At 46.6% G+C, this 12,905-nt stretch overlaps 2 protein-coding genes across 3 annotated transcripts; one reads left to right on the forward strand and one right to left on the reverse strand.

Annotated features, from left to right (window-relative positions):
- Nucleotides 1–1,765: 1,765 nt before the first annotated feature.
- On the forward strand, nucleotides 1,766–5,840 carry LOC117852891 (TORTIFOLIA1-like protein 3). 2 transcript variants are annotated; one of them, XM_034735179.2, is made up of 5 exons: nucleotides 1,766–2,759; nucleotides 2,856–2,979; nucleotides 3,313–3,860; nucleotides 4,615–5,008; nucleotides 5,318–5,840. In XM_034735179.2, the coding sequence occupies exons 1-4, from the start codon at nucleotides 1,980–1,982 to the stop codon at nucleotides 5,005–5,007; spliced, it is 1,845 nt and encodes a 614-aa protein (XP_034591070.1). In that variant the 5' UTR covers nucleotides 1,766–1,979; the 3' UTR covers nucleotide 5,008; nucleotides 5,318–5,840. The 2 variants fall into 2 exon arrangements, with proteins under 2 accessions (XP_034591070.1, XP_034591069.1); XM_034735178.2 differs by having other exon boundaries at nucleotides 1,767–2,759; nucleotides 4,615–5,003.
- Nucleotides 5,841–6,089: 249 nt separating this feature from the next.
- Nucleotides 6,090–12,726, reverse strand: LOC117852889 (alpha-mannosidase 2). Its single transcript, XM_034735177.2, has 4 exons — nucleotides 12,029–12,726; nucleotides 11,788–11,937; nucleotides 10,936–10,968; nucleotides 6,090–9,451 (listed from the first exon to the last, which is right to left on the reverse strand). Exons 1-4 carry the CDS (start codon nucleotides 12,644–12,646, stop codon nucleotides 6,701–6,703), a joined length of 3,552 nt encoding a protein of 1,183 aa, XP_034591068.1. The 5' UTR covers nucleotides 12,647–12,726; the 3' UTR covers nucleotides 6,090–6,700.
- Between the last annotated feature and the right edge of the window lie 179 nt (nucleotides 12,727–12,905).

The following is a 12,905-nucleotide window of genomic DNA, read 5'->3' on the forward strand; positions in this document are numbered from 1 at the left end:
TTTTGGACGAGGTAAGTTGTTGTCCCGTTTTTTTCACATCACATCTCTTGTGACACTTGTTGCACTTCGCGAGATCTAAGGGCAAAAATGGATCTCTAGCTTCTTCCGGTTCTTCAAGAATCAGCAAGATTTTGCTGTGTGACACATGTATATTGACCACATCAAATGAAAATTAAACTGAAAGCTGGTGCAGCACTGTGGCTTAGCACTGACAGCACACCAGACAGCATCTCCAAGCATATTTTTTTAAAAAAATCTCCCATAATTCTTTTTACAGAACCAAGAGAGCTTGCTGATGCAAAGGCATCGTCAGCCACGTAGTTTCCCTGGGCTTCGTTGGAGCAGTTGGTTTTTTCTGGTGGAAGCAAACAATCAGCCGGTAGTAAACAAACAAGGCCGTGTTTAGTTCGGCGGATTTGGGGTGCCAAATTACTGTTACAGCACTGTAGCACACTGTAGCGTTTCGTTTGTATTTGTGAATTATTGTCCAAATATTGACTAATTAGGCTCAAAAGATTCGTCTCGCAAAGTACAACAAAACTGTGCAATTAGTTTTTAATTTCATCTACATTTAGTACTCCATGCATGTACCGCAAGTTTGATGTGATGGGGAATCTTCTTTTTGCATAGTGTCAAAGTTGGGAGTTGGGAGTAACTAAACATGGCCCAAGTCACCCCTTGGAGGAAGTGAGGAAAGCACGCAAAAAAAACAAAGCCTGATCACATGGCATAACATGTGCCCATCTGTCAAAAACACATCACACTGTTTCACCGACTCGATTGACACTCGTCAGAGGAATAGAGAAAGGACGAAGCCCATGGAATTACAGCTCTCCCATTGGTCATGTCAGATCAAACAGTGCATCTTGAATAGTTTTGTGGTAAAGGATACTCCTGATATGATATGCCTGAATTTTCTAAGAAATCAAACCGGTTTGCCAGATTGGTTGATCAGAAGGACGCGGCAGCTTATGGGACGAGATGTGCTCTAGTATTGTTTGAGTTGTGGATAGCTTGGAATTTCTAGTCACATGCTCGTCGATCTCGATGCACCGTTACATCAGCAGTGTCACGCGGTGAGGTTTCTAGGATATTAATCCATGGGTGGACGGTGGTAAGTTTTATTTTATTCGTTTACTGTTATCAGGTCCCGAACCTATTTCCCTCTAGAACATAGTTTTTCTTCCTTTCACTCTACAGAGAATCCTCAACAACGATTTGTTGAAAAAGGCACTATACGAACCATGATGAAAAGTAATTTTTGTCTCATGGCCTTTTCTTACCAGCAAAGTTTTCTCTCGTAGCTGTCATACAAACTTCATCATTACCTGGCTGTGCAATCCCAATAAAATTGTAGTAGCCTAATAACAGATGATGTCACTACTTCCCTCCAAAAACATAGCATAGCCTAAATTACTTGAGGTAAACAAAAAGCCCAACTACATGTGACCTACCCCCCCCCCCCCCCCACCAAAAAGAAGAAGAAGAAGAAGAAGAAGAAGAAGAAGGAATCACCAAACCTTGGATAGTTCATAGTTGGACAGCTGCTCCCAGGCTCATTTTCACCACTCATCAAACCAAACCACCAACCAACCTGCCAAGAAATTCACCAAAACATATCCAAAAATGAGCACCAATGGGGCGTACTTGTGCCTACAAAGATGCCAAAAAAGCATCGCCATTTTGGTAATGGCATCGAAATACTGCTAAAAAAGACTATTAATAAATGCGCGGCGCCCAGTCCACTCCAAGATCTCATCTTCCCCTCCCTGCAGGCTGTGTGCGGCCTCCCTCTCCCACCCGCCATCCCCTCGAGCTATTAGTACCCGCCACGCCACCGTCCCCCCTACCTTCGCCGCCTGCCTCTCCGTACTCCTCGCCACCTTCCTCCACTCACCCACTTGCACAGAGCCCGCGACGGCTCGGAATCCGCCGCCGGCGCCTCCTCTCACCGGAGCAGTGAAGCTACACTGAGCGCCATGGGCCCCGCGCCGAGGGAGCCCATGAAGCAGCGGGTGAACCGCTGCCTGCTGCGGCTCTCGGACCGGGACACGGAGGCGATGGCGGCCGCGGAGCTGGACGCGATCGCGCGCGACCTGGAAGCCGACGAGCTGCCGGTGTTCGTGGCCGCGGTCTCCGACGCGCGTCCCACCGACAGGACGCCGCTGCGCCGGCACTCGCTCCGGCTGCTGGCGCTCGTCGCCGGCGAGCACCCGCGCGACGCCGTGGCGCCGCTCGTTCCCAGGCTCGTGGCCGCCGCGCTGCGGCGCGTCAGGGACCCGGACTCCTCCGTGCGCGCCGCGCTCGTCGACGCGGCCCGCGCCGCGGCGGGGGCCGCGCAGTCCCCGCCCGTGGCGCTCGGCCCACTCACCGACGCGCTGCTCCACGAGCAGGACCAGTGCGCGCAGCTGGCCGCCGCGCTCGCCGCGGCCGCGGCCGTCGAAGCCTCCGAGCCCACCGACGACCTCGCCGCCTACCTCGGGGCGCTCCTCCCGCGCCTTCTCAAGCTCCTGCGCAGCGCCGCGTTCAAGGCCAAGCCAGCGCTCATCTCCCTCATCGGCACTGCCTCGGCCGCATCCGGCGGCGGAGCCGCATCCACCGCTGTGCCCAGCCTTCGCGACGCGCTCACCGGCGATGACTGGGCCGCGAGGAAGGCTGCCGCCGAGGCGCTCGCCTTGTTGGCCCTCGAACACGGAGACGACCTTATCTCCCACAAATCCTCCTGCATTACCGTCTTCGAAGCCAAGAGATTTGATAAGGTCGGTCGCAATTATGAAGTTTTGATCTTGGCCACGGTATCCTCGTAGATCTGCGGCTTTCTACATTTTTTTTGACACTTTCTTGGCACAATGCAGGTAAAGATTGTGCGTGAGTCCATGAATCGGATGATCGAGGCGTGGAGGGAGATCCCAGACGTGGATGAGGAAGTCTGCTCCTCCGATGTGCCATCATTGTCCCGCGCTAGATCTTCTCTCACAGGTGATGTGGCTTGCTACTCTTGAGGTTCTACTCACTGATTTTTTTTCCTTCTTTTCACCCTTTTTTTTTGTGATTTGGGTAAATTTAAGGTCTATGCTTGGTTTGGGGGTTTGGACTGCATACTGTACATTAAAGAATAACCTGTTTGGTAAAAGACAGATATTTGGGTAAAACATACTGGATAATAAATATTTTTTTGTGAAGAAATTATTTCGGTTTTTGAACTTATTTTAGATATGCACTGCATACATTTGTTGGATTTAGTTGTCTGGATTAGAGGTGATCAGACAACAAATGTTCTTTACTAACATTATGGATTATATAATTGAACAGAGACTGTAAGTGATGGCAGATACCCCACTGATTCCTTGGGCTCCAGCTCTGCCCCTTCAATTACAAGGAGAAACTCATGGCCGGCTAACAGGCAGCTCCCACCGGATGCATTGCACAATGCCAGCAACAGAAAAGCCAGCCCTCCTTCCAACGCAAGCAAGAAAATTTTGCCACCTCCGCGCCGCAACGCAGACCAAGCTAAGAACTATGAGGACAAGGTTGATATTACTGTTGCTCCGGACGCAACACCAATCAAAATGGTGACCGAGGAGAAGCTCCTGAAAGAGGGAAATGTTAGAGAGAGGCTTGAAGCGCGGAGGGTGCTGTTTCAGAAGACTGGTGAGAAGGGTTACAAGAAGTTGGTTGGTCCCAAGTCAGGATCTAGAGTTGTTCCATACAACGGGGATGGTGATTTGGAAGAGACTGCCCTGACCGAGGATGCGCCCGATGAACTTCAGTCAGCTCACAAGGATGAGGACCTGTCGAAGATCAGGATGCAGCTGGTTCAGATTGAGAATCAGCAGGCCAGTTTGCTCAATCTTCTCCAGGTAATTAATTATCCCTTGTTCCCTTGCATATCATATGACAATAATTTGCTGAAACTCGAATTTCACCTTTTTTTCCCTTTTCTTTTTGTTTGCTTAAGAATCTCGCATATGCATGAGTAGATGAGATGTCCTGGTAAGATCTTATTGCTTGGAAAATTTACACCAAGCAAACTTTGGTGCAAGCTCACTCATTCCCGCTGTTAAAAAAAAAAGAACCTACCATTGCCTAGCAGACGTTTTTTTCGTGTAATTTGGACTGAACGTAGGACTCATCCTTCTTGCATCAGGATATTTATTACGTATTATTTGGTCACAATGAGCAGCCATGACCGTTTGGTATGAATCATACATTCATTCAATGCGTCCTGATTGCACTAGTCATATCAGTATGCATTCAGGTCTGGACAGTGGCATGGTGTGGGGAAAACCTGGACCGCAACAGTGCAATAGGGCACTTACTAGCAATACGGCAGTGTCTTAATCACCAACTAACATATTAACCATGAGGCTGGGTTATCAGGAACATTGATATTGTCTGCCTGCATCTGTAAAGCATCAGCCAATGTTCTGATCACATCAAATAGGCAATATGTTTTGCATGTTTAGTGTATCTTCTCCCGCTGGTCTACAATATTTTTTATTTTTTTATATAAAACTCAAGGATGATTTTCCAAAACAATGCCTAGCATTGAATTATTCCTGTTACTTTTAAATTGAAAACACTTCTGATGCTTTAATTACTTTTTCTTATCAGAAATTCATGGGGAGCTCTCAGAATGGGATTCGTTCCTTGGAGACGAGGGTGAATGGGCTCGAGATGGTATTGGACGAGATATCCCGTGATTTGGCTGCCTCGTCAGGAAGGATCCCAAACAGCGAACCTGACACCAATGCATGCTGCATTCTGAGCCCAAAATTCTGGAGAAGACATGATGGAGGTAGATACACTTCCAGGTACTCCGTCTCAGATGCACCAAACTACTCTGAGGAGAGCAAGACTTCTTACAAGTGGGAGAGGCAAAAGTTTGGAGCTCAGGGCGGGTTCGTCACCAACCCCTTGGCAGAGCCAAACACTTCATCTGTAAGAAGCACAGGTATTACCCAGGAAGGGAGAAGACGAGACTCGGCTCAATACAGGTCAAGGTAAGGTAATAGAAGCCACCAGTAAACTCTGTCATCCACACGATTAGATTTGCTAGGTACGCTAATGAAAATTAGGACACTTGGAAACTGACAGCAGCATAGCACATGAAAGTAGTTGCTTTCTTCTTTAGCACATCAGAATCAATTTAATTATGGCCCCTGCCCCAACCCTAATACTATCTACCTATTGTGATTGGGATTCCTTCTCAATTGGCACCAACCTACCTTTATTGTCAAATTTGCATGGTCTTGTTATAACATTTTCTTATTCAATCAATTGCCAACTAAATTGTCACTCTTTCCATTTTCTTCAGGTTGGGTTAGGTGCAACAAAATTGGTTCATGTGAAGTGAGAACTACTTGCCTTAGCAAGGCAGCAGAGCGTTTGAAGATCCCACTATTGGTGCATTTTCGGAGGCGTTTTCTTTTCTCCAAGCTTAGAGCTGAGATGATACAAATTGTGAGGTTTTATTCATGAGTCGCCCGGGGTTCAGACCCCTGATATACAGCCTAAACTCTAAAGCAAGACCCTCGCCACGAGCTAGATAATCATGCAACAGACATGAAATTGCTGGTGGAGACTCACTGAGGGCAGAATGCATATGTGGAGTTTAGCGATGAGAAAATTCTACGTTCTGTTTCCTTCGGAGCAGATCCTTGCACGGACATGTAGTCATGGATGTATCTTGTACTGCTTGTAAATAGTTTGGATACTTATTCCTGTGCTCGCGAGGTGTTGTCACAATTTTTTTTCTTTGGTATGCTGAGATCATAAAAGTAGGGAAAAAAACGCTCGCAGATTGCAATTGCAACAAATGCAAGATATTCTTTGGTATAGTTTGTTATTCTCCCTTTTGCTGATTCCTCTACCAGTGTGGCAAATGCCAAGAAAGCCAGACAGAAAGTATGGTAGGCCAAAGTGTAGTATCAGATCAAGAAACATGATGTCAAAACAACTACCCAAGGGCTGCCAAAACGTGACTACAAACTGATCACATATCACGGTGTGTGAACCAGACAGTATCAAACAGAATGCCAAAGATGGATAATCAGGTTTGGCCAAATACCACAACAAATCATACGGTATAAAGCAACGTGAAAATATTTGTGAACTTTGTAGCCAGGACTAGTAAAGAAGTCCCGATAGAGAGTGTGGCGTGAGGCACTCAGCAATCCTCACGTGCTTACAAGCAGAATTCTGTACATATAAAGATCTCAAAAGCAAGAATCATGTACCTAAACTATTTCAGGTTTTTCCCAGGAGGCTGATCACACTACGAAAGAAAAAAAATGCAAAATAAAAATGTACAAAACTTCTCTGATGTAGGTTCTTGTTGTGTGAGCAGTGGCCGGAGCAACACTCTAGTAGTGAGCATTCGCAATTGGACGCTAATTGAATTAGCTTTGCTTCAATGTGCCGCAAATATTCCAAACTGCTGTGCATAATAACCAAGAAAATGAAGCGTATGCACCTTCGTGGATAAAGAAGCTGCAACCAAATGCATCAGCTGCAGTTGTCAGGAAGTTCAGAGGTTCAATCACCAACGTTACGCCAAGAGAATGAACACATATACATGCAGCACTGTATCTGTTCCAGCTCAATCCGGCTGCCACTATCAACTGTTTTAGGAAGATCCATCTTCAGTCTTACTTGTAGGAATGTTCAAGACCCATCTTAAGTCTAACTTGCAGGCAAACTACTCCTGCGGTGATGGTGGCTGTAGGTCTAATTTGTATGCCTGAATCTCCATCGGTGAGATAAGAACGTTTCCCTCCTGAGCAACATCACCGATCTGCTCAAGGTACCCTAGCATTTCAGGGTCATCATGTAAGAGGTTCAGCGAAGTTGCTTTCACACTCACAGCCGACAGATCTTTGAACATGTAGAACAGATTTACTGGTTCTTCCCCAACTGTTGTACACTGCAGTCCACCCCTTTTGCAGTATGAGGCGTCCCAGCCTCTCCTCTGCAACAGAATAGCAAATCTTGGGTCGGCTGCTTCAGAATGAGGAAATCTTAAAGGCTGAGGGACCTTCAGGTTCACGATATGCACATCACAGGGCAAAGACGCAGTTAATGGAGTGAATGACTGTTGAGGCAGCTTGAAGGATTTTTCATGAGGTTTTTTGCTCTTAAAAGCATGCATTGGGTAGTTCAGGTGTGCCCCAACACGGTGCGAGAGGAGAGATGGCTGAAGAGTAAGCAAACTGTGGGTTTTAGGCAAAGCTGAGACATTGGACTCCCTGAGGAGATGGAATATAACATTCATTGGCCGGTTGTCCATTACTCCCTGCCCCAGACCACGGCCATCATCCTGAACCAGCCTACGATCCAACATAATCTCTAGCCATCCAGTTTTTAAGCTTGCTGCCCCTAATGACTGCTTGGAGTGTACAGAAAACCGATTACCAAGTGAATCCTGCAAGAAGGCAAGTGATGGCATTGGGTAATAATTTCCCTGTAGAGGAATCTTATCATATGTCTGCCTCCTACTCATCTGAAAGCCATTTAGATCAGAATAGAAGATCCTTTGGTTGTCAATATCTGTCTTGTACCTGACAATCAGTTCCTTATCATTAAAAACATGGCCAACAAGCTCAACATGGTATTCCTTCTCGATCAACATATCCTGTATAGAGTCCCCACAATCGTAAATGCGTGTGCTATGTGAGAGAGGTGACTTATGCCACTCCGTCTTTGGAAGAGAATGAGCTTCTTGAACCAATGGCCCTTCAGTAAGGATGAAATGTCCTCCTTCCTCTACAATTGAGCGAGCCTGCCCAATTGGTTTGAACAAGTATGCCCCACTTCCATGGCTTCTGTACATGCCAATTTCTTCACCTATCACAGTTTGTTCCCCATCCTTGAGACGAGTTACTGTCTGAAGAAGGCCATGACTTACATCAAAAGAAAGAGTGTAATAAGAGTTCTTCATTTCCACTGTTTTGCCTTCCAGCTTTGAACAAACATATGGTTCAGGGCAAGGAAATCGCTGTGAAGCTGTGAATGTTTTTACAACAGCAGGAACAGCCTTTTCACAATCCTGCCCAGTAACCACATAGTAGGTCTCCAAACCTAGTGCAGGAACAGAAGCCCTCCAATAAAGACGGTGCCGGCCTGTCGAAATCTTTTCATCGCTGACAAACTCCCACTCTGGGGAAACTTGACTTTGCAAACAGGAACCATTCGAATTGAGAACAGAAATGTCAGGAGTACTTACAACAACCATAACAATCTCATCCCTTGTTTGTTCTAGTGGGTTAAAAAAGACAACTGACTGTGCGTTCCCTTCATGAGGGTCAAGAACCTTATGCACTGGCTGAACATCATACTTTGAACGTTCCTGCACTGGTTCAAAATGTGATAGCAATGTAGGGTCAGATCTATCATGGAAATCTCCTAAAAGCACTTCGACAGCCCTGGACATAAATAACTGTAGATCTTGCAGTGAAGTGTGCATTCGAGTGCCATAGTCCACCACAACATGATCCTTAGCTGTGCCAGTAACCCCATCATGATGTTGAAAAAGAGCCAAATTCCTCCTTGCTGCTGTCAGTTTGTGTGAGAAGCTGATGGGGAGTTTAGCACACTGAAACTTCTGACAGTATCCTAGAACAAATGAACCCAGAATCTCTGAGGCTCGGAGCGTCTGTTCTAGTACACGGTCAACAGCTTTGAAGAATGGCCTCGACACATAGTAACCACTCCAGTAATCCTGATTTCGATCAGCATATGTGAAGAAATCCCCTGAAAGTGTTGGAAAACCTTGCAGCTCAGCAGAACCCAATTCACCCGGGCGTGAATAGTTTATCTTTTCAGCTTCATCTCTCAGTGTGGAGAAGTAATCCTCCAGGGTACCAAATTTGACTTCAGCATTGAGATGGGGGTTAGAGTTTATGTAATCAAAAAGCTTCTCGTAATTGCGGAATTGTACTTCTGCTTCCTCCACACTAACATATCGGAAATCATCACCCAAAGGAATGAGAAGTGTATTCGTTCTGTACAGGGTTGACTTTTTCCTGTACTGATCTAGAAGTTTTGTTGCTCTCTCTTGCACATTGTCAGTATCTGTCTCAACAGGATCAAATCTCCATGGGCAGGATTCATAGCTGAAACCACGCATTCGAGCAAAGTCAAACTGGCAGCAGATAGCTGGTTCAGGTCCACATGTGTGTGGAATGTCATAGGAATAGAAGGGCATCATATGAACAAATATGTCAGTTGTTTCTTCAATATCCCAGTTCTGCCTCCACAAATATTCAAGATTCTTTTTCACTGCAAGCTCCTTTTTCAGCTCATAGTGCGTTCTCTGGATTAGCATGTTATGGAAACCCATTCTCCTAAGCAAATAGGCCATTGTAGATGAATAACCAAATGGGTCGATCGACCAAGAATTTTTAGGAACAACTCCAATAGTATCATTGAGCCACATGTTCCCCTCCATCATCTGTGAAAGAAATCACAAAGGTCAATAAATTTCATCATAATTAAATAATACGCGTTACAATCATATCCAAAAAGAACCAATCGGTATCAACTTTGCTCCGATGGACCCATACCAAATCAGGCATTATAGTGCAAAATTAAAATATCAATTTTGCATTAAAATATATATAGCATATAGCCCGATTCCAACGAGATGTACTGCATGTACTCCCTTGGTTAGATTGGTAAATTTCTTCTTGAACCCAAAAGTCAAGCAACAGTGTGGAACTTACAAGGAAAATCAATAGTCACTCCTTATGGACTATAAAATTGGTCTTTTGATACGGTTTTCCTTTCAAATAAAAACTTCAATGATGCATTTGTCTCACTTGATAAGTAAAAAAGGATTGACTAAAAACCATATGTAAATACAAGTATACAACAGACACCGGTAGTATCCATTCTAAATGGCAAAGTGGTATGAGGCGCAAGCCATTGGCCCAGGTTCAATCCCCAGGCACCCAGTTTGGAAGGAAAAAAGATGTGTTCTCTTCCTTGGATAATATATAGGAGCAAAGAGACAAGGACTGATTGCCCTGGCAAAAACTAGGGGAGAATCAAAGAAAACAATCAGCTGCCTAGATCCCAACATAAATGTGATATAAGACACAAGGTCCACATATCTTTCTCATATCAAATGGTGTTCTCCAATTGACACCTCACTATCATCGAGGGCAGTGTTTTAAAGGCGTCGCCTAGGCATCTAGGCGGACCCAGCTCACCTTGGAAACCGGTCCACCTTGTCGCCTAGGCGATAAGGCGTGCAAAGATTTCCAAGGTCGCCTTATCGCCTTTAAAACACTGATCGAGGGGGTAGGCATTTAAGGAATTTGTTTTTCTTTTCTAATCCATGATATAGACCCATCCAGTTAGCGGTTTCTTTAAAAGCTTCCGGATTTAGGATTTCATGCAATGGGCCATGATAAAGTTGTATCATCCCACTGGACTATGCTAATTAGATTTCGTATATTCAAATATAAGCAAATATGTACATTCATAAGCGTTATTAGGCGCTAAGCAGGAAACTGCACAACGAAACACACTGGAAAAAGCAATAACATGTTCCAACTATGACATAGCTAGTCCCCATAGGCCATAAGTTCTTCCTGTTGTCATCTCAAACCAAGAGTATGACGTTATCTTTTTTGGTTATACTATCCCAAAGTTTGTGATGTGCTCTTGCTCAAGTTTGAGAAATGAAGAAAACTTGATCCCAGCTTTCAAACGTGAGAAAAATATAATGCTACTATACTAGCAAATAGCATCAAACCAGAGTCTATAGCACATCCTCTGAGTGTTTTTTTTTATATGTACAGTTCCATGTGTTTTTCAACATGGTGCACATCAAATAAGAAAGGGATAAAGAATGCACTTTGTTTACACATCAGCTACAGACAGTCATAATATAACGTTTAGCAAAGAGCAAAGATATAAAAGTGTACTTGCCTGTTCTATGATGGCGAAGTAGTGCGAGTTTGCCTGCGTTGAGAAACAAATGAAATTCAATTTAGCTTCCTTTTAAAGAGAAATAACTTTGAGGAAATACTTTGCCGGAAAAGATTAAATCAACAGACAGGACAACCGAAATGGCAGTGTTATAAAACAGGATACTAGATACATAGGAGCACAACATCTGTTGAAAGAATGGCTGAACACAAATAAAGCTCACAGCAGAAACAACATACTAAACGGAAACAAATAAATTAAACATGCCAGTGCTGTTTGTGACTATTTAGCCAGTCTTGACTGTTGAATCTCCTCAGCATGTGTACTAATATGCAAATTTTCTAGAGCAACAAAGCCTGGTACTATAGTTTATGTAGCATAAATGCATGCTCAGCTGCCACAGAATCTATAAATTTCCTAAGTATGAAGTGGACAGGTAGCACAGAAGTCACAAATACACAACACCCTACAAGCAGACTAGGCCCCAATTGACTCCTAAGCATAGAAACTACAAGTACACAAATCCAAAAGAAGTTACACTCAATTCATGCCTAAATATGAAACATCGTTGAATACATACATGGTACTAAGATTCGAGATCACAATGTGCGCAAGGAGAAACAGTGAAATACAATGATACAGCATCCTAGTTCTGCAAGCACAGCACGCCAACGTTCATTCCTAATCACTAGGCAACTAGGTAAACGTGAAATAAAATTCCATTCCGTTCGTTCATGGCCTAGACAGATGGTGCAAGCACAGCATGTCAATGACAAACACAAACAATGAAACAGAAACTGCAGTCTACTCCTTAAACCCCATCTAAACCACAGAATTTTGCTTCCCTCTCACCTCATCGTTCATGACCCATCCGCCGCTCACGATTTCGAGTTGCCCATCACGTACAAGCTTAGCGAACGCCTCCTGCTTCTTCCGCGGTGCGTCGCGCCACCACCTCTCCAGGTACGACATCTCCTCCCATATGAACTTCCTGCGCGAATCCTACAACATAGCAGACTCCTGATGATCGTCGAGAGGGGCAGAGCACCAGAGCCCAAAAGCAAATCTCGAGTGGGGAGAAGTCGACAACAACCTTGGAGAGGGACTCGACGATGGTGTCGAGGATGTGGCGCGACTGACGCTCGTAGTACTCCTCGACGGTGCGGATCCAGCCGGGGTCGTTGTGCGAGTGCGGCGCGACGAAGACCTTGAGCTTCTCGCCGTCCCACTCGTCGCCGCGGTACTTGACCTCCCACCCCTGCTTCCAGGCGCCGCCGTCGACGTCGAGGAACTGGATCCGATCGTAGAGGTCCCTCGTGGTGATGTCCACGGGCGCCTCTCGCCCGATCCGCGCGGCCACGGCGGCCGCCGCGGCCTCGGCGGCGGCCGATTCGCGGTGGCGGAAGGCCGGCCTGCGGGTGAGGCGCGCGCGGGGGCGAGCGGGGGGCGGCCGCGCGGCGGCGGGGCGGGAGGAGGGGAAGCCGAGGCGGAGGAAGGCGAGAACGAAGAGCGCGGCGAAGGCGGCCGCGGCGAGCCAGAGGGCGCGGCGGGAGTAGGGGGAGGAGGCGGAGTGGGGGCCCCCGCGGCGGCGGGAGGAGGCGGGCGCGGAGAGGGAGGACTTGGAGCGGAGGTGGTGGTGCGCCTTCGGCTTGGAGGTGGTCGGGAGGAGCGCGCCGGAGCGGCCCCCGCCGCCGCCGGAGAAGAAAGGCATCGCCGCAGGCGAGGGGGAGTGGCCTGACTGACCTCCGCGCGCGGGGTCGGCTCGAGTGGGTGTGGCTTTCCGCCCGTGCCCGGGTCCGGCACCGGCGATATTTTGAGCGCTTCGTTTGATTCGCGAGTCGGGTGGGCCCTGGTGAGAGCTCGTACGAATGGTATGTTTCGCTGACGCGTTGGGCCTTAGGTTCAGGTGGGCAGCGATTCAAGTGGGCTGTCACGGTGGCGCCATGAAGTTTTTGGTTGGTGAGTTTGGT

The sequence above is a fragment of the Setaria viridis genome, chromosome 4 (genome assembly GCF_005286985.2).
Source record: "Setaria viridis chromosome 4, Setaria_viridis_v4.0, whole genome shotgun sequence".
Classification (NCBI taxonomy): Eukaryota; Viridiplantae; Streptophyta; class Magnoliopsida; order Poales; family Poaceae; genus Setaria; species Setaria viridis.